Source organism: Scyliorhinus canicula, chromosome 4 (genome assembly GCF_902713615.1).
Source record: "Scyliorhinus canicula chromosome 4, sScyCan1.1, whole genome shotgun sequence".
NCBI lineage: Eukaryota > Metazoa > Chordata > Chondrichthyes > Carcharhiniformes > Scyliorhinidae > Scyliorhinus > Scyliorhinus canicula.
The window spans coordinates 117,686,352-117,707,273 of record NC_052149.1 but is presented as its reverse complement, the minus strand read 5'-3'; the positions used below and the strand labels follow the sequence as shown (position 1 = coordinate 117,707,273).

Sequence of the window (20,922 nt, the reverse complement as noted above, 5' to 3'; positions counted from 1 at the left end):
AGAAAACAGCCAACAACGACCCGCGCTTCTCAGCCCCGCCCCCACCATCTCCCAGAGCGGGAAACCCGCAGAAAGCCCGCGCTTTTGCCCTGCCCGGCCCCACCTACTCCCATTGTCAGTCCCCCCCCACCAGCTCCCCGAACTCCCTGTTTACCCCTCTGCCTGAACCCGTCCACTAGACCCCTACAGAAAAACCCATATAGAAAAGACAAATCAACACACCCCACCCACCCTAAGGCCAACCCACATCTTACATTAAACCTAGCAAATACAAATACAGTATTATACAGCATCCCCCATCGTAGACCCTCAGTTTGAGTCCAATTTCTCGGCCTGCACAAAGTCCCACGCCTCCTCCGGGGACTCAAAATAATGGTGCCGATCCTTATAGGTGACTCACAGACGCGCCGGCTGCAACATGCCGAACTTCACACTCCGTCTATGGAGCACCGCCTTCGTCCGGTTAAACCCGGCCCTCCGCCTCGCCACCTCCGCACTCCAGTCCTGGAAGATCCGCACCTCCGTGTTCTCCCACTTGCTGCTCCGCTCCTTCTTGGCCCACCGGAGCACACACTCACGATCCACGAACCGATGAAACCGCACCAACACCGCCCGCGGCAGCTCATTCGGCTTGGGCCTCCTAGCCAGAATTCTGTGGGCCCCCTCTAACTCCAGGAGCCCCTGGAAGGACCCAGCCCCCATCAGCGAGTTTAACATAACCCGCCACATAGGCCGCCAGGTCCGACCCCTCCAGCCCCTCCGTGAGGCCCAAGATCCGCAAATTCTTTCTCCTCGACCGGTTGTCCAGCTCCTCGAACCGCTCCTGCCATCTTTTATGGAGCGCCTCGTGCATCTCCACCTTCCCCGCCACGGCCACGGCCTCATCCTCCCTTTCGGAGGCCTGCTGCTGCAGCTCCCGGATCGCAGCCCCCTGGGCTGTCTGGATCTCCATCAGCTCCCTGTTGGTTACCTTCAGCGACTCCAGCAGCTCCAACTTAAGCTCCTGGAAGCAGCGCAGCAGAGTCGCCTGCTGCTCCTGAGCCCACTGCCTCAGATCCTCAAGGCCTCCACCGGCCGCCATTTTGTCTTCCTTCCCCCACTTTTTCAGGGGTGCTTTCTCCGTTTTTCTCCTTGCCCCATTCCTGGTCCGGACCATAGGACCGTCGGGGTCGACTCCTGTCCTCTTCCCACGTCGGGATTTGCCAACACAGCTCCGTTGGGGGCCCTGAAAAGAGCCCCAAAGTCCATTTTCAGCGGGAGCTGCCGAATGTGCGGCTTAGCTCCGCATTACCGCCACCGGAAGTCCCCCAGTTAACATTTTATAAACACAGTAAATATCTTATCAACTACAAACACTGATACTTTCCCAAATACAATATTCTATAGGTAACCCTTAATGACTTCCCGAACAACATCCAGAAGTTAAATCCTTTTTTTAAATAAAGACAGCAGGTTTAAATGCTCTCCAGTTACAGGTATTACTTTGAAATCATCAATGATCTGGAGACATTCTTTAGCTTGTAGAGAGAGAGATCATTATACAGCTGCTTGCTTTGAATGCAGCTATCCAACTCTGAAAACGAAACCAAAAACACACTGCAGCTGCCAGCTCAAAGCGAAAGTGAAACAGACAGCCCAGCTCCATCCACACGCTGATATCACTACAGCTATTTGATATATACCCTTTTCTTAAAGGTACATCAACCTGACAATACCGTGCCTTAAGTAAGGAGACCAAAAGTGTACACAGTACTCCAGTTGTGGTTTCACCATTTCACTGCACGGCTGTAGCAAGATTTACCTACTTTTATGCCCCACTCCTCTTCTTATAGGCCAATATTTCATTTACCTTCATAATTACTGGATGAACCTGTATGGTAACCTTTTGCCATTCGTGTGAGGACACCCAGATTCCTTTGTACTACAGCTATCTGCAGTCTCCATTTAAATAATATTCTGTTTTTCTATTCTTCCTGCCAAAGTAGACAACCTCACATTTCCCCACATTATACTCCATTAGTCAAATTTTTGCCTACTCACTTAACTTATCCATGTCCCTTTGCAGACTCTTTCTTTCTCACAACTTGCTTTCCTACCTATTTTTGTGCCAATCAGCAAATTTGACTGCAATACTCCTATACAAGAATTATATAGATCACAAGTAGTTGAGGTCTGAGCACTGTTCACTGTGGTACTCCACTAATTACAGTTTTCCAACCTAAAAATTACTTATTTATCCCAGCTCTGTTTCCTGTTTGTAAGCTAATCCTCTATCCATGAATATATGGATATTCATCTCCAACACCATGGGCTTTTATATTATGTAATAATCATTTATGTAGGACCTTATTGAATACCATTTGGAAATCAAAATAAATTACATCTACTGTCTTTTTAGATTTCCTGCTCATTTCCTCTCATACCCACGTTTCTTCTTCTTTATTTTTTTTTAGTCATCCTTTCCTAATCTATAAAGTTTTTCTTACATTTTGGACTGCAACTAATCTTTGCAGCTTTGTACATCTTTGCTTTCAATTGAATATCATCTTTTACTTCCATTGTTAGGCACGGATGGTGTATTCTTCTTGTAGTATCGGAACTTAAGAGTGCACCAGTAGACAAGGCCAGAGATTGCAAAAATTGGTTAAAAAAAAAGACGAGTTCAAGGCTCTGTATCCGAATGAGTGCAGCATTCATATCAAAATGGACAAATAATTTGCACAGATAAAAATAAATGTGTATGGCCTGATACCCATTATAGAGACATGGTTGCAAGGTGACCAAGACTGGGACCTGAATATTGATGCATATTTGACGTTTCAAAAGGGACTTGAAGCTCGTAAAAGGTTGTGAGGTAGCTTATTTCATTAAGGATGACGTTCGTACTGTAATGAGAGATGAACTTAGCTCGAAAGAGCAAGATGTCGAATCAATTTGAACAGAGATGTTGGGGGTGGGGTCTTGACAGGGTGGATGTGGAAAGGATGTTTCCCCCTTTTCAGATAGACTAGAACTATGGATGTAGTTTAAAAATAAGAGATTTCTCTTTTAAGAGAGAGCTGAGAGGTTTTCACTGAGGTTGTCAATGGAATTCCCTTTTCCAGAAAGCATTGAAGACTGGGTCTTGAATTTATTCATGGCTGAGTTAGATAGATTGTTGATAGACAAGGGAGTTGAAGGTTATGCGGGGGCAAACAGGAAATTGGAATTGAGACCACAAGCAGATAAACCATGATATTATCACATGGCCAAATGACCTACTCTGCTCCTAAGTCCTGTTTGTATGTAGTGCCTTTATTTCTCAATGGAATATATACTTAATAATAATAATAATCTTTATTGTCACAAGTAGTATATTAACACTGCAATGAAGTTACTGTGAAAAGCCTCTAGTCGCCATATTCCGGCGCTTATTCAGGTACACAGAGGGAGAATTCAGAATGTCCAATCCACCCAACAACACGTCTTTCGGGATGTGTGGGAAGAAACTGGAGGACCAGGAGAAAACCCACGCAGGCACGATGAGAAGGTGCAGACTCCGCACAGACAGTGACCCAAGCCTCGAATCGAACCTGGGACCCTGGCGCTGAGAAGCAACAGTACTAACCACTGTGCTACCGTGCCACCCTTTGTTGAGAGTTATAAAATATCTCCTTAAATGCATGCTACTACTTCCCTACCATCTTATCTTTCAACCTGTTTTCCCATTCCACTTTAGCCCATTCTGTCTTCGTACCTACGCAGTTGCCTTACTTAAGCTTAAGGCAGCAGCTTCAGACCCAAATTTCTCACTCTCAAACTGAATGTAATATTCTATATGTTCAAATCATTCTTACTTGGAGAATCCTTTACTCAGAGGTCCGTCATGCCAAGAGCACATAAGACTTTATACTCTAACCATTACTGGCTACATCTCACATAAAAGGAATTTCTAGCTTTCGGGAAACCACAGCAACCTTGTTATCTCTAAAGAGGCGTCAATGCCTGCAGTGATCACAGAAACCAAATTCCAAGGCACTTTACATTTTTACGGCAGGCTTCGGCCATAGGAGACAATTCATCTGCTAGGTCAAAGAACTTTGGAACCTTTGCTGAACTTATTTATGTATGAAACATTAACCATCTCAAGAGTCCAGACCAGGAATTTTATCCAACTCATAGGGATGAAGTTGGAATTATGTCAAAACGCCAATGAGAGATGTGTAAAGAATTAATGAAAATAAATTATCCCACCCCACAAACTGCTAGAACCTGCAATATGTGCTTGCTACCAAGATTAATTCATCTCTTTGCGCTTCTACCATCGTGGAAGTCAGTGCTTTTGGCAAAGTGGGTTACCGCACATCAGCTTTAACCAGCTAACCTCTCTGAAGGAATACACCATTGGATTTTTGATTGTTGACTCATGTAAAACAATAATTCTTATTTTATTTGTGGTCTATTTCCTTTACCCCTTTTCTTCTATTATCCCTCTTTATTGTCATAGGAAGAGCAGTTCACAGAATAGAATAGAATCACTACAGCGCAGAAGGAGTCCAGTCTGCACTAACCCTTTGAAAGAGTGCTCTGGTTGATAACTCTGGGTCTGTACTCGATAGAGTTTAGAAGGATGAGGGGGGGAATCTCATTGAAACTTACAGAATAAGAGCTTTCATTTCTTACATTCCCTCAAAGAGCGTGAAGGGAGCCGAGAGTTTATAGAGAGTGCAGCTGACTGGGAGCAGAGTCGGAGGGCGGAGTTCCAGTTGGTCTACAGGGCAGCTATATTCTGTAAGGCAAGAGGGCATGGAGGCTAGGGCAGTTGCATGCTCCTCCTGCAGGATGTGGGTGGTGGGGGATACCACCGGTGTCCCCGCTGACTATACCTGCGGGAAGTGCACCCAACTCCAGCTCCTCAGAGACCGTGTCAGGGAACTGGAGCTGGATGAACTTCTGATCATCCGGGAGGCAGAGGGAGTAATAGAGAAGAGTTACAGGAACGTAGCCACGCCCAAGGTACAGGACAAGAGTAGCTGGATTAAAGTCAGGGGAAGGAAAACGAACGGGCAGGGAGCCCTCGTGGCCGTTCCCCTTAAAAACAAGTATACCCAGTGACCAGGTCTCTGGCACTGAGTCTGGCTCTGTGGCTCAGAAGGGAAGGGGGGAGAATAGAAAAGCAATAGTGATAGGAGACTCAATGGTTAGGGGAATAGATGGGAGATTCTGTGGTCGCGAGCGAGACTCCCGGAAGGTATGTTGCCTCCCGGGTGCCAGGGTCAGGGATGTCTCGGATCGAGTCTACAGGATTCTTAAAGGGGAGGGTGAGCAACCAGAAGTCGTGGTGCACATCAGCAGCAAAGACATAGCTAAGAAAAGTGTTGAGGATCTAAAAAGTGATTTTAGGGCGTTAGATTGGAAGCTGAAGGGCAGGACAAGCAGAGTAGTGATCTCAGGATTGCTGCCGGTGCCACATGCAAGTGAGGCAAGGAACAGAGTGCGAGTGCAGCTGAACACGTGGCTACAGGGCTGCTGCAGGAGGGAAGGCTTCAGATATGTGGATCATTGGGATATCTTCTGGGGAAGGTGAGACCTGTATATGAAGGGTGGATTGCACCTAAACTGGAGGGGCACCAATATCCTGGGTGGGAGGTTTGCTAGAGCTCTTCATGAGGGTTTAAACTAGTTCGGTAGGGGGATAGGGACCAGAGCTATGGATCAGAGGCTGGATAGCTGCTAAACAGGCAAAAATAGTATGCAGCAAGTCTGTGAGGAAGGATAGTTGATAGGGCAAAGGTGCACTCAGTGGAATGGGTTAAGGTGTGTCTTTCTCAATGCAAGGAGTGTCAGGAATAAGGGAATAAGGGAGATGAACTTAGAGCATGGATCAGTACTTGGGATTACGATGTTAGGGCCATTACGGAGACATGGATTTCACAGAGGCAGGAATGGTTGTTAGATGTTCCGGGGTTTAACGTCCGGTTGCGGTGATGTGGAGCTAAGCCGCACGTTCGGTAGCTCCCGCTATTTTTGGTCTTTTGGGCTCTTTTAAGGGCCCGTAGCGGTGCTGGTTGGACTTTTCCCCGTGTGGGAACACATCCACTGTGCTTATCTGCCAGTGGATGGACTGGACCAGGAGCGGAGTGGTCAAAAAATTGGCTTTGGAGCAGAGAAAGGTGCGAGGCAGGAAAAACAAGATGGCGGCGGGTGGGGAACCGGCAGCATGGCAGCAGGAGCAGCAGGAGCTGCTTCAGCGCTGCTTCAGAGAGCTGAAGGCTGAGATCCTGGAACCGTTTAAGTCCTCGCTGGACAAGCTCATGGCGACTCAGACGGCTCAGGTTGCAGAGATCCAAGAGCTATGGCAAAAGGCCTCGGAGAATGAGGATGAACTCCTGGGCCTGGCAGTGAAGGTGGAGTCGCACGAGGCGCTTCACAAGAAGTGGCTAGAGAGGATGGAGGAGATGGAGAACCGCTCCCGTCGGAAGAACCTGCGGATTCTGGGCATCCCGGAGGGGCTGGAATGTTCGGATTTGGAGGCCTACGTGGCTGTGATGCTGAACTTGTTAATGGGCGCAGGGTCGTTCCAGGGACCCTTGGAGCTGGAGGGTGCCCATCGAGTGCTGTTGAGGAAGCCCAAGCCGAACGAGCCGCCTCGGGCGGTGCTGGTCCGTTTCCACCGCTTCGTTGACCGTGAGTGTATGCTGAGATGGGCGAAGAAGGAAAGGAGCAGCAAGTGGGAGAATGCAGAGATCTGGATCTATCAGGACTGGAGCACGGAGGTGGCAAAGAGAAGGGCTGGTTTCAATCGGGCGAAGGGTGTGCTTCACAGGAAGGGGGTGAAGTTTGGCCTGCTACAGCCGGCCCGCCTCTGGGTCACTTACAAGGATCGCCAGCTCTACTTCGATTCTCCAGAGGAGGCCTGGGCCTTTGTCCAGGCAGAGAAGCTGGACTCGAACTGAGGACTGGGGGGCTGGGGAATGATGTACATAGTCCGGAGGCTTTGTCCTCCTTGGTATCCTTTTGCTTTTATTGGTTGTGTTTGATGATGCCTTTTTGCTTTTCTGCTTTTTTGCTTTTTGCAGCTGTTATTTATTTGTTTGGGTGCTTTTTCGTCTTTTCACGGGTGGAGGGTTGGGGAGCTCTTTGCGGTCCCGCTGGCTCATGTGCCCGTCTTTTACCCACGTGTTGGGTCGGGGGGGGCGGAGTTTGGAACGGAAGCGCGGGTTTTCTTCCCGCGCTGGAGGAGCAGTGGGCGGGGTCGGCACTGGGAGGGGGGAACGGTGGTTGTGTTCCATCGGGGGGGGGGGGGTCGTTGGGATGGTGGGAGCAGGAGTCGGCTGACTTACGGAAGTACGATGGAAGGGGTTACGCAGCTAGGGGGGGCCCCTAGCTTTGGGGGGGGGGGGTAGCGGGTTGCTGCTGCAGGGGCCGAAGGGGAACTGCTGGTGATGGGGGAGGTTGGGAGGGGGGTCTGCCACCGTGGGGAACGGGCCTGAGGGGTTCTGCGGGCACGTGGTGAGCCGAGGGAGAGCTATGGCTGACCGCAGAGGGAGGGGGAAGACCCCCCCAGATTCGGCTGGTCACATGGAACGTGAGGAGGCTGAATGGACAGGTGAAGCGGTCCCGGGTCTTGGAGCATCTGAAGGGGCTGGTAGCGGACGTGGCTATGCTCCAGGAGACGCACCTTAAGGTGGCGGATCAGGTGAGGCTGAGAAGAGGCTGGGTCGGGCAGGTGTTTCACTCGGGGCTAGATGCGAAGAATCGAGGGGTGGTGATTTTAGTTGGCAAGAGTTTGTCGTTCGTGGCGTCGAGTGTGGTGGCGGACAGTGGAGGTAGATATGTAATGGTCAGTGGTAGGCTTCAAGGGGAGCGGGTGGTTCTGGTTTATGTGTACGTCCCCAACTGGGACGATGCAGGCTTCATGCGACGAATGTTGAGCCGGAACCCGGACCTGGAGATGGGGGGATTGATCTTGGGAGGGGATTTTAATACTGTGTTGGATCCAGCTCTGGATCGTTCGAGGTCAAGGACAGGCATGAGGCCGGCGGCGGCCTCAGTGCTGAGGGGGTTCATGGATCAGATGGGAGGGGTAGACCCTTGGAGGTTTTTGAGGCCGGGAAGTAGGGAGTTTTCCTTTTTCTCCCATGTCCACAAGGCTTATTCCCGGATTGACTTTTTTATTCTCAGCAGGGCGCTAATCCCGAGAGTGGTGGGGGCGGAATATTCGGCGATAACCATATCTGACCATGCTCCGCATTCGGTGGACCTGGAGCTGGGGGAGGGGAAGGATCAGCGCCCGCTGTGGAGGTTAGATGTGGGGCTTCTGGCAGTGGAGGAAGTGTATGGGCGGGTCCGTAAGGGTATAGAGGGGTATTTGGAAGCTAATGACAACGGGGAGGTGCAAGTCGGGGTGGTCTGGGAAGCACTGAAGGCGGTGATTAGAGGGGAGCTGATATCTATTCGGGCGCGGGGGGAGAGGTTGGTGGAAGAAATGGTAAGGGTGGACAGGAGGTATGCGGATGTCCCAGAAGAGGGGCTTTTGAGGAAGCGTCGCAGTCTCTAAACGGTGTTCGACATACTGACCACCCGGAAGGCGGAGGCGCGGTGGAGGAGGGCGCAGGGGGCGGTATATGAGTACGGGGAAAAGGCAAGTTGGATGCTGGCCCACCAGCTCCGGAAGCGGGAGGCAGCGAGAGAGATAGGGGGAGTCACAGATGCAGGAGGGATCCTGGTGCGGAGTGGTAGGGACATTAATGGGGTGTTCAGATCCTTTTACGAGGGGCTGTACCGGTCGGTGCCCCCTAGGAGGTGGGGGGATGGACCGCTTTCTGGATTAGCTGGAGTTCCCAAGAGTGGAGGATGAGCGGGTGGAGGGTCTGGGGGCCCCAATCGAGTTGGAGGAGCTGACAGAGGCGCTGGGGAGCATGCAGACAGGGAAAGCACCGGGACTTGGCGGGTTCCCGGTGGAGTTTTCTAAGAAGTTCTCAGATCTGCTGGGCCCGCTGCTTGTGAGGACCCTGAATGAGGCGAGGAAGGGGGGGCGGGCTTTGCCCCCGACGATGTCTAGAGCAATAATCTCACTGATCCTGAAGCGGGATAAGGACCCCCTCCAGTGTGGGTCGTACAGGCCGATCTCGCTCCTCAACGTGGACGCAAAGGTGTTGGCCAAGATACTGTCCAGGAGGGTTGAAGATGTGGTCCTGATGGTTATACACGAGGACCAAACGGGGTTTGTGAAGGGGAGGCAGCTGAATGTCAATGTGCGGCGGCTTCTTAATGTCATGATGATGGCATCGGTGGATGGGGAGGTGGAAATAGTAGCATCGATGGATGCGGAGAAAGCTTTTGACAGGGTGGAGTGGAGTTACCTGTGGGAAGTGCTGAGGAGGTTTAGGGGAGTTTGGGGAGGGATTCATTAGCTGGGTGAGGCTGCTGTATAGCTCCCCCGTAGCGAGTGTGGTGACGAATGGGAGGAGGTCGGAGGACTTTCGGCTGTCCCAGGGGACAAGGCAGGGGTGCCCCCTGTCTCCCCTGCTCTTCGCATTAGCGATTGAGCCCTTGGCCATTGCGCTGAGGGATTCAAAGAACTGGAGGGGGATTGTGCGGGGGGGGAGGAGCACTGGCTGTCGTTGTATGCAGATGATTTACTGCTGTACATCGCGGATCCGGCGGGGGGGGGATGCCAGAGGTGTTGAGGATACTTGGGGAGTTTGGGGATTATTCGGGCTATAAACTCAACGTGGGGAAGAGTGAGCTGTTTGTGGTGCACCTGGGGGACCAGGAGAGGGAGATAGGAGAGCTCCCGTTGAAGAGGGCGGAGAGGAGCTTTAGTTATCTGGGTGTCCAGATAGCCAGGAGCTGGGGGACCCTTCATAGGCTAAACTTTTCGAGGCTGGTGGAACAGATGGAGGAGGAGTTCAGGAGGTGGGATGCATTGCCACTCTCTTTGGCGGGTAGGGTCCAGTCAGTTAAGATGACGGTGCTCCCGAGGTTTTTGTTTCTCTTCCAGTGTCTCCCCATATTGATTCCGAAGGCTTTTTTTAGGAGGGACAATAAGAGTATACTGGGGTTCGTGTGGGCGCGGAAGACCCTGAGAGCGAGCAGGGTATTCCTGGAGCGAGGCAGGGAGGTAGGCGGTGTGGCGTTGCCCAACCTGTGTGGGTATTACTGGGCTGCGAACGTGGCAATGATTCGTAGGTGGGTGGTGGAGGGGGAGGGTGCCGTATGGAAGAGGTTGGAGGGGGCGTCCTGTGTGGGTACGAGTTTGGCAGCATTGGCTCCCACTCCCCCCGGCAAGATACTATACGAGTCCAGTAGTGGTGGCTTCCCTCAAAATTTGGGGGCAGTGGAGGCGGCATAGGGGGGAAGTGAAGGCCTCAGTGTGGGCCCCGATACGGGGCAATCACCGGTTTGCACCAGGGAGAATAGATGGTGGGTTTTTGAGTTGGCAAAGGGCAGGCATCAGGTGGATGAGGGACCTTTTCCTCGATGGGAAGTTTGCGACTTTAGAGGAGCTGGAGGGGAAGTGGGGTCTCCCCCCTGGGAAACTTTCAGGTATATGCAGATTAGGGCGTTTGTTAAGCGGCAGGTGGCGGAGTTCCCGCTACTGCCGCCTAGGGGGGTGCAGGATAGGGTGCTCTCGGGGACGTGGGTCGGTGAGGGTAGGATCTCGGCCATTTATCAGGTGATGCAGGAGGAGGAGGAGGCCTCGGTTGAAGAGCTGAAAGCGAAGTAGGAGGAGGAGCTAGGGGAGGAGATCGACGAGGGGACGTGGGCGGACGCCCTGGGGAGGGTGAACTCGTCCTCTTCTTGCGCACGGCTCAGCTTAATTCAGCTGAAGGTGCTGCATAGGGCGCACATGACTGGGGCCAGGATGAGCCGGTTCTTTGGGGGAGAGGACAGGTGTGGGAGGTGTGCAGGAGGCCCACGTGTTCTGGGCGTGTCCGGCGCTGGAGGGGTTTTGGAGGGGGGTGGCGAGGCCCTTGTCCAAGGTGGCCGGTTCCAGGGTGGAACCAGGCTGGGGGCTCGCGATCTTTGGGGTAGCATCGGAGCCGGGAGTGCAGGAGGCAAGAGAGGCCGGTACCCTGGCCTTTGCGTCTGTAGTAGCCCGGCGTAGGATTCTTTTACAGTGGAGGGACGCGAAGCCCCCGAGCCCGGAGGCCTGGGTTAACAACATGGCCGGGTTCATCATTTTTTTTTGTATTGTTATTAATTTATTGCTTTGTATTGGGGGGGGGGCTCTTCTTTCTGTTTATTTCTACACCTTGTTTATTTTATTGTTGGGAGAAAATTTGTTATTGAAAAATTTGAATAACAATTTTTTTTTTAAAAGATGTTCCGGGGTTTAGATGTTTTCAGAAGAATAGGGAGGGAGGTACAATAGGAGGGGGAGTGGCACCGTTAATTAGGGAGTGCACCACAGCTGCAGAAAAGGAGATAGTTTAGGAGGGTTTGTCTGCTGAGTCAGTGTAGGTGAAACAAGAAAGGAGCAGTCACTTTATTGGGAGTTTTCTACAGACCCCCCAATAGCAGCAGGAAGATAGAGGAACTGATTGGGCGGCAGATCTTGGAAAAGTGCAGAAGTAACAGAGTTGTTGCCATGGGTGACTTCAACTTCCCTAATATTGACTTGCACCTCATTAGTGCAATTGGTTTGGATGGAGCAGATTTTGTCAGGTGTGTACAGGAAGGAGTCCTGACTCAATATGTAGACAGGCCGACTGGGGGTAGGCCATATTGGACTTGGTGCTCGGCAACGAACCAGGCCAGATGTCAGATGTCTTGGTGGGAGAGCATTTTGGTGACCTCACTCCTTGACCTTTACCACAGTCATGGAGAGGGATAGGAACACACGAAAGAGAAAATGCTGGAAAATCTCTGCAAGTTTGGCAGCATCTTTAGGGAGAGAAAAGAGCTAACGTTTCGAGTCCGATGACTCTTTGTCAAAGCTGGGAACACACAGTATGGGAAGGTATTTAATTGGGGGAGGGGAAATTATATTGGTATTAGACAGGAGCTGAGGAGCATAATGTGGGAACAATTGTTCTTGGGGAAATGCACAACAGTAATGTGGGGATTGTTTAAGGAGCACTTGCTGCGAGTGCTGGGTAGTTTTGGCCCACTGAGACGAGGAAGGAATGGTAAGGTGAAGGAGCCTTGGATGACAAGAGAAGTGGAGCTTCTAGCCAAGAGGAAGAAGGAAGCTGACGCAAGGTTGAGGAAGTAAGGATCTGACTCGGCTCTAGAGGGTTACGAGGTAGCCAGGAAGGAACTCAAAAATGGACTGAGGAGAGCTAGAAGGGGGCATGAAAAAGCCCTGGCGGGAAGGATTAGGGGAAACCCCAAGGCGTTCCACACTTACGTGAGAAATAAGAGGATGATCAGAGTGAGAGTGGGGCCGATCAGGGATAGTGGAGGGAACTTGTGCCTTGAGTCTGAAGAGATGGGGGAGGCCCAAATTAATACTTTGCTTCAATATTCACTAGAGAGATGGATCTTGTTGCCCATGAGAACAGTGTGAACCAGGTTAATAGACTCAAACATGTTGATATTAAGAAGGAGGATGTGCTGGAAATTTTGAAAAGCATCAGGATAGATGAAGTCCCCTGGGCCTGATGGGATATACCCAAGGTTACTACAAGGGAGGAGATTGCTGCACCGTTGGCGATGATCTTTGCGTCCTCACTCTCCACTGGAGTAGTACCGGATGATTGGAGGGAGGTGAATGTTGTTCCCCTATTCAAGAAAGGGAATAGGGAAATCCTTGGGAATTACAGACCCATCAGTCTTACGTCTGTGGTGAGCAAAATATTGGAAAGGATTCTGAGAGATAAGATTTATGATTATTTAGAAAAGCATCGTTTGATTAAAGATAGTCAGCATGGCTTTGTGAGGGGCAGGTCATGTCTCACAAGCCTCATTGAATTCTTTGAGGATGTGACGAGACACATTGATGGAGGTCGGGCAGTGGATGTGGTGTATATGGATTTCAGTAAGACATTTGATAAGGTTCCCCATGGTCGGCTCATTCAGAAAGTTAGGGGGCATGGGATACAGGGAAATTTGGCTGTATGGATACAGAATTGGCTGGTCGAAAGAAGACAGCGAGTGGTAGATGGAAAATATTCCGCCTGGAGGTCGGTGACCAGTGGTGTCCCGCAAAGATCTGTTCTGGGACCTCTGCTCTTTGTGGTTTTTATAAATGACTTGGATGAGGAAGTGGAAGAGTGGGTTAGTAAGTTTGCCGATGACACAAAGGTTGGTGGAGTTGTAGGTAGTGTTGAGGGTTGTTGCAGGTTACAACAGGACATTGACAGGATACAGAGCTGGGCTGAGAAGTGAAGGATGAAGTTCAACCTTGATAAATGTGAAGTGATTGATTTTGGAAGATCGAATTTGAACGGTGAATACAGGGTTAAAGGCAGGATTCTTTGAAGTGTGGAGGAACAGAGGGATCTTGCGGTCCACGTACATAGATCCCTCAAAGTTACATACATCCCTCAAAGTTACCACCCAGGTTGATAGGGTTGTAAAGAAGGTGTATGGTGTGTTGGCTTTCATTAACCGGGGGATTGAGTTTAAGAGCCGCAAAGTTTTGCTGCAGCTTTATAAAACTCTGGTTAGACCACACTTGGAATATTGTGTCCAGTTCTGGTTGTCTCATTATAGGAAGGATGTGGATGCTTTGGAGAGGGTACAGAGGAGATTTACCAGGATGCTACCTGGACTGGAGGGCATGTCTTATGAAGAAAGGTTGAGGGAGCTAGGGCTTTTCTCACTGGAGCGAAGAAGGGAGAGAGGTGTACAAGGTGATGAGAGGCATGGATAGAGTGGATAGCCAGAGACTTTTCCCCAGGGTGGAAATGGCTGTCACGAGTGGACATAATTTTAACGTGATTGGAGGAAGGTATAGGGGAGATGTCAGAGGTAGGTTCTTTACATAGAGAGTGGTGGGTGTGTGGAATGCACTGCCAGCAGAGTTGGTGGAGTCAGAGTCATTTGGGACATTTAAGCGACTCTTAGACAGGCACATGGACAGCAGTAAATTGAAGGGGTGTAGGTTAGGTTGACCGTAGATTAGGATAAATGGTCGGCACAACATCGTGGGCTGAAGGGCCTGTACTGTTCTATGTTCTAATACCGAGAGGCTGAGATAGAGTGGAGGGGGAGAAGGCACTAATAGGAGAGACTAAAATTCGAGGCACAGCCTCAGACTGAAGGGACGATCTTTTAAAACTGAGATGAGGAGGAATTTCTTCAGCCAAAGGGTGGTGAATCTGTGGAACTCATTGCCGCAGATGTCCAGGGGGTGAAAGGTTATTGGGGGTAGGCAGGCAATCAAAGAAGTCATGACATTGATTGGCAGAGCAGGCCTGAGAAGCTGAATGGCCTGCTCTTGCTCCTAAATCGTATCCTTGTCTAGAAATCTGGAAATGCTCCAATGCGCACATGATAAATATGCAAACAGAAGCTGATGTTATCGAACAGGAAACTCAAGCGCTGTATTTCATCAGAGAGCTAGAAAGACAGCACATCGAAGATGAAAGTAGATAGAGCGGAAGATAAATTTGCTGTGCCCCCAGTCGAGATGATAGTGGAGATTCACAACTTAATTGTTGAGACAGCTGCAGCTATATCTGTTATCTCAGCAGAAGAGTAATTGGTGTGAAACTAACTAGTTATTTCAATAAAAGTTTTCCAGTGTTACATCAAGTTAATATTAGAGTGGAATATGATGATGCATCCTATTACTTGCTATTGGTAATAGTAGAAAGGAATAAAGTCTTCCTGATGCGAAGGAAATAACTTAAGAAAATACAGTAAAACTGGGTCAGGTTATTTATGGTAGGTATCAGTAAGACTGCTTTGAGCAAGAAGGACCAAATGATGAAATTAGGCAAGACAAAGCCAAAGTCAAGATAAAGGACAGGAGTCATTTTGCAAGGCTTGGCCCTGTGCACAGCTAGAAGATGTAAGTAAAGAGCTGGACTGATTACAGACTCTCAGAATCGTTGCTGTGCAGAAGGAGGCCATTTGGCCCATTGTGTCTGCACTAACTCTCCGAATGAGCAACACAACTCATACCATTACCTCTCTTTCTCCCTGCATATTCTTCATTTTCTTATAACAGTCTAATTTCCTTTTGAATGCTTCAATCCAACCTACCTCCACCACACTCTTCGGCAGAACATACCTCACCACTCTCTGCATAAAATGTTTCTCCTCCTATCACTTTTGCATCTTTTACGAATTAGAAAGAACTAAGACGATGAAGAAATTGAAGAGCAGTGAATGTATCACACTCATTGTGAGTGGTAGGTATCAGTAAGACTGCTTTGAGCAAGAAGGACCAAATGATGAAATTAGGCAAGACAAAGCCAAAAAGGAGACAAGGCTGTTTGGATTAGTGGCGATTAAAAACAAACTGTAAATATGGTGATCGAAAATGACACTTCCCCAATGCCTATCAGTGAAGATTTGTTTCCTAATTTAGCCAGTTGAAAAGTGTTCGCTTAGATAGATTTGTTGAATGCCAATTTGTAATTAGAATTAACTGACAAGAGCAAGAATAGCTTACCATTCTCACAAACACACACACATGATTGTACCAGTACAAAAAGTACCATCTGGGTATCTATGCTCCAGCAGTGTTCCAGAGGGATGGAAGGAGGGGGCAGCACGGTAGCATAGTGGTTAGCATAAATACTTCACAGCTCCAGGGTCCCAGGATCGATTCCCGGCTGGGTCACTGTCTGTGTGGAGTCTGCACGTCCTCCCCGTGTGTGCGTGGGTTTCCTCCGGGTGCTCCGGTTTCCTCCCACAGTCCTAAGATGTGCGGGTTAGGTGGATTGGCCATGATAAATTGCCCTTAGTGTCCTAAAAAAGTAAGGTTAAGGGGGGGGGGGGGGGGGGTTGTTGGGTTATGGGTATAGGGTGGATACGTGGGTTTGAGTAGGGTGATCATTGCTCGGCACAACATCGAGGGCCGAAGGGCCTGTTCTGTGCTGTACTGTTCTATGTTCTATGAGTGTGCTGCTTCTTGAATATTATTCTAATTAGCTGATGGACAGAGAAAGAAAAACACATTGTACGTTTGAACATAGTCTGAGATTGATTTCAAGAGAATGGCAACAGAGCTAAAAAGCACAAATTGCTTCATGTTGTCTGGTATAACATACCTGGGTCACCAAATAGATGAAGATATCCATCCAGTGCAGGAGAGGTGATTTTGAAAGCAGAGACTGGAGAACAAAATGTAAGTTAGAATATTCTTAAGGATTGCTGTATGCTATTCAAAGTTCACCCTCAACTTAGCTAATACATTAGCTCTATTGTATCAACTGCTCAAAAATGGAATAGATTGGAACTGGTCTGTGATGTGTCAGAAAACATTTGAAAAAGTGAATGAAGTGACTGGTGATGCTGTTTTGACCGACCATGATCCCAAGAAACAGTTGGTTTTAGTATGTGCAACCTCTCCACAGGGGTTAGGTGTGTGGTATTTTCTCACATAATGGAAGTGTGGCGAGTCCTGTAGCATATTCTTCATGTACTTAAACAAAATCAGAGCAAAATTACTTAAGTTGGGAACAAGACAAGGGCAGCAGAGTGGCACAGTGGATGAAAAAATGAAAATCGCTTATTGTCACAAGTAGGCTTCAAATGAAATTACTGTGAAAAGCCCCGAGTCGCTACATTCCGGCGCCTGTTCGGGAGGATGGGACTGGGACTACGGCGCTGAGGACCTGGATTCAAATCCTAGCCCTGCTTCACTGTCCGTGTGGAGTTTGCACATTCTCCCCGTGTCTGCGTGGGTTTTGCCACCAAAACCCAAAGATGTGCAGGTTAGGTGGATTGGCCATGCTAAATTGCCCCTTAATTGGAAAAAAATAATAATTGGGTACTCTAAATTTATATTAAAAAAAGTTGGGAACAAGACATTAGCAATTAGCAATGTGATGTTACAAAGTTCCGCAAACACCTTTCTGGTGGGAAGTTCACTTTGTTAACTGACCACCAAGCCCTCAGGATCATATTTGGTTCAAAGACGTAACTATCAAAAGGCGCTGCTGGAGCGGGATCGAGGGGGTGGGGGCTGGCTCTTCCGAACTTTATAAATTACTACTGGGTGGTGAATATAACAATGGTTAGGAAATGGGTAGTGGGGGAGCAGTCGGTGAGGGAGCGGATGGAGGCAGCCTCATGTAAGGGCACGGGTTTGGGGGCACGTTAACGGTGCTTCTGCCATTCTCACCAGCCAGGTACTCCACAAGCCCGGTAGTGGTGCCAACCCTGAGGGTGTGAGGGACAGTGGCGGTGGCACATGGGGCTGGAGGGGGCATCGGTGTGGGCACCGGTATGCGGCAACCACCGGTTTGTTCGGGGGGGGTGGGGGGTCTGGATGGAGGTTTCGGGGGTTGCAACAAGCAGAACTTGAGTGGTTTTGGGGATCTGTTTATAGATGGGGGATTTCCTTTTGGAAGATTTGGAGGGGTTTGAGCTGCCCGGTGGGTATGGGTTTCGCTACTTGCAGGTGAGGGACTTTGTGCAGAGGCAGGTATCGACTTTCCCGCACCTACTGCCCCAGGGGCTACAGGATAAGGTAATGTCGAAAGTGGGGAAAGGGAAGGTCTAAGAGATCTATATGGAGCTGATGGAATGGGAGGGAGTCCCGAAAGGGTAGGTGAAGCGGAAGTGGGAAGTAAGGTTGGGTGGGGAGTTAGAGGCTGGGCTGTGGGAGGATGCCCTGAGGAGGGTTAACGCGTCCTCGTCATGCACTAGGCTTAGCCTTATTCAGTTTAAGGTGGCCCACAGGGCGTACATGACTGTGGCCCGGATGAGCAGACTCTTTGAAGGGGTGGAGGATAGGTGTGGGTGGTGTGCAGGTGGGCCTGCAAATCATGTCCATATGTTCTGGGCATGTCCGAAGCTCAGGTAATTTTGGTACGGGGTTGCTGACATCATGCCGGAGGTTCTGAAGGTAAGGGTGGTTCCAAGTCCAGAGTTGGTGATTTTTGGTGTGTCAGGAGACGTGGGGGTCTAGGGGGTGAAAGAGGCAGATATATTGGCCTTTGCCTCCCTGGTAGCCCGGAGACCGATTTTATTGGCATGGAGACACTTGGAGCCCCCGAAGTCGGGGGTGGGGTGGGGTGTGGCTCAGTGACATGGCTGGGTTTCTCCAGCTCGAGAAGATTAAATTCGCCCTGAGGGGACCGAAGCCAGGAGATGGCAGCCGTTTATTGACTTCTTTGGGAAAAAATTAAGCTGTTAGCAGTGTGTAAATGGGGGGCCCATTAGTGCAATTTAAATAGTCGGCAGACCATGCAGATTTAAGCACTGAATTACCTGCGTGCTTTACATGTGCAAATTACGTGACAGTGTCGTCGGAGAAATTAGTGAAGGAGCTCATAAAGTGTAATGCTCAGTTGAAGTGCTCAATTATTCCATGAATGGCTGGCCGAAAGAGTGTGATCATGAAAAAATTGAAAATTAACTGAGTTTGGATCAAGGTTGTCTCCTACGGACTCGCGTGTCATTATTCCACCAAGGTTTAGAAGGAGATTGTGAAAGGAACGTAATCAAGAGCACACAGGAATAGTCTGTATGAAAGCAGTAACAATAGGTTACTTTTGGTATCTAAAGGTAGGTAGAGACAATAAAGAGCTGTGAAGTGTATCTCAGAATGAAAAATGATCCAACCATGGTTCCTTTCATTCCATGTTCAAACACAAGAAAACCGTGGGAACAAGTATGTCAATTTATTTGAAGTGGAAGAGAAAGGGTATCTTTGATCAATAGCTATTTCAAATGGATAAATGTTGAGTTTTACTAAAAAGAATGCAATCCACTGAAACTGATTGAAAAGATTTAGATTCAACTTTTGTTCTATTGCAGATGAGGCTTACATTTCTATCTCCAAAAAATAATGCTTTACATGAAAACTGCAAGCACAGAATTAATTTTAACTTCCTTCCAAGTTTGTTGCAATCAGTTACATCCAGTTTTAATTAAAAATTTTAAAAAGGGTTGAGATAATGCTGGATGTCATTTTGTTTCTTGAATTCAGAATTATTGGCTGGTCAATAAACAACTGATTTCAGCTACAGGCCCCGGCTTGAATCTTTCGCATGTAATAGCTGTATCATTCTGAACAGAGACAAACAAATAGCAACCTCACTAGAGGTAAGGACTTGGAATGTATTGGGACTTGATCACACTGATTTGTATTCAATGAAATTTGGCTTCAGTCACTCTGCCCCATTTTGTCAGTCACATTAATTATTTCCTTCTGGCTCTGGGTTAGAAAAGAGTGCAAATGGAAGTCAAATTCCCAATCCTTTTATGGCTACTTGCATAATTTATATGCCTTAGTACACAGCACATGATCTGCCAACGTTCCTGTTTTATGCAAGAGATATTTTCAGTCTGACTTTCCAATACTCGCTGTCCAATGGTACACTGAAAGATATCTTCTGAACTGGTATTATTTTAAACTTCCTTCATTCTTGTACACAACATGTAGAAACATTCCTGTACGTTTGGCATGCTCAGACCTAACCTGACTGATTTTATGTTGCAGGTTACATACTCAGGCGGTAGTAAATGTTTCAGTTGTTCATCTGTGGCAGAAAGAGATAAATGGATGGAAAATCTTCGGAGAACAGTGCAGCCAAACAAGGTAACTACATTTAAACAAATTGGTAACCGGCTGCATTAAACTAATTTGTTATCCTTTTAATTAGAGATGGAACTTGTTAATTGGGTTATTAAATCTTGCTTATTACAATTTGATTTTAACCAAGCCTGTACAAAGAAAGCAGTGTCAAATTACCAATAAGAGCAAGTTAGTATCATGATGCCCTGAGTACCTGATTTTGCTTTCAGTAGTGATTTTGACACTTTTCAAGATATCCTGCTTTTGTGAAATGCTGATTCTCTTTGGTGAAGTGGTTTCCTTTCATATCTCACACAGAATAGTATTTATTACCCATCCTTATTTGCCCGGGGAATCACCTTCTTGAACCACTGCAGTCCATGTGGGGTTGGCACACCCACAGTGCTTCAGAAAGGGAGCAACAAAAGCAATCTATATACTGAGTTCACCCAATAGTGCCTTACATTTTTTTGAACCGTGTTATTGATCAACTGTCATTCATCCTGTCTCTGCAGAGCAGTTTTGTCATGAAACTGAGATGGAGGGTCCCAATGATTATTGACACAGGACCTCAGGACCTGAAATCTGCTGAGTCATTCCACACTTATTATTCGTGCTACACTTTACACTAACTTCTCTTTTGTCTCAACCTCCCTCCTTTTTTCTACCCTCAGCTTAATTCTCCATACAACTCTGCATGCAAACCCATTGTCTATTCATATTAAACGCTAACTTAAAAAACAAATTTAGAATACCCATTTTTTGTTATTCCAATTAAGGGACAATTTAGTGTGGCCTATTCACCTACCATGCACACCTTTGGGTTGTGGGGGTGAGACCCACGCAAACACAGGGAGAATATACAAACTCCACACGGACAGTGACCCAGGGCCGGGATCAAACCAGGGTCTTCAGCGCCATGAGGCAGCAGTGCTAACCACTACGGTGCCGTGCTGCCCTTGTGAAATGCTAGCTAATCCGTTGTGTGTAAGAATTAGTCCATAGTATGCAATCTTACAAAATCCACCAAAGCAAAGGGAGATATGACCGTTTCAGATTGGGTTGAGCCTGATTGCGCTGAGCTGATATTATCCATAGATAGGTGCTTGTACTGAAACAGCAGCACTCCATGTCAGTTCCAGACCTGAATGCTAGTCCAAATCTGAGTCAATAAATAAACGTATTCCCAATGTGTACAGATGATAACACTGGTGTTCAGGAACAAATGGCAACTCATTCCAATAGAGGCTATTGAGTGCATAAAAAGTATTGAAGTAATGCTGACTCTCTCC

At 48.4% G+C, this 20,922-nt stretch overlaps 1 protein-coding gene across 19 annotated transcripts in view; it reads left to right on the top strand.

Annotated features, from left to right (window-relative positions):
• The window catches only part of rasal2 (RAS protein activator like 2), a 551,722-nt gene that overhangs the window by 463,373 nt on the left and 67,427 nt on the right, over positions 1 to 20,922 (top strand). For all 19 annotated transcript variants that reach the window (XM_038795091.1, XM_038795089.1, XM_038795092.1 and 16 more), the window contains one exon: positions 19,556 to 19,654. In XM_038795091.1, coding sequence (XP_038651019.1) covers positions 19,556 to 19,654 — 99 coding nt within the window. The remainder of the gene's footprint in view (positions 1 to 19,555; positions 19,655 to 20,922) is intronic.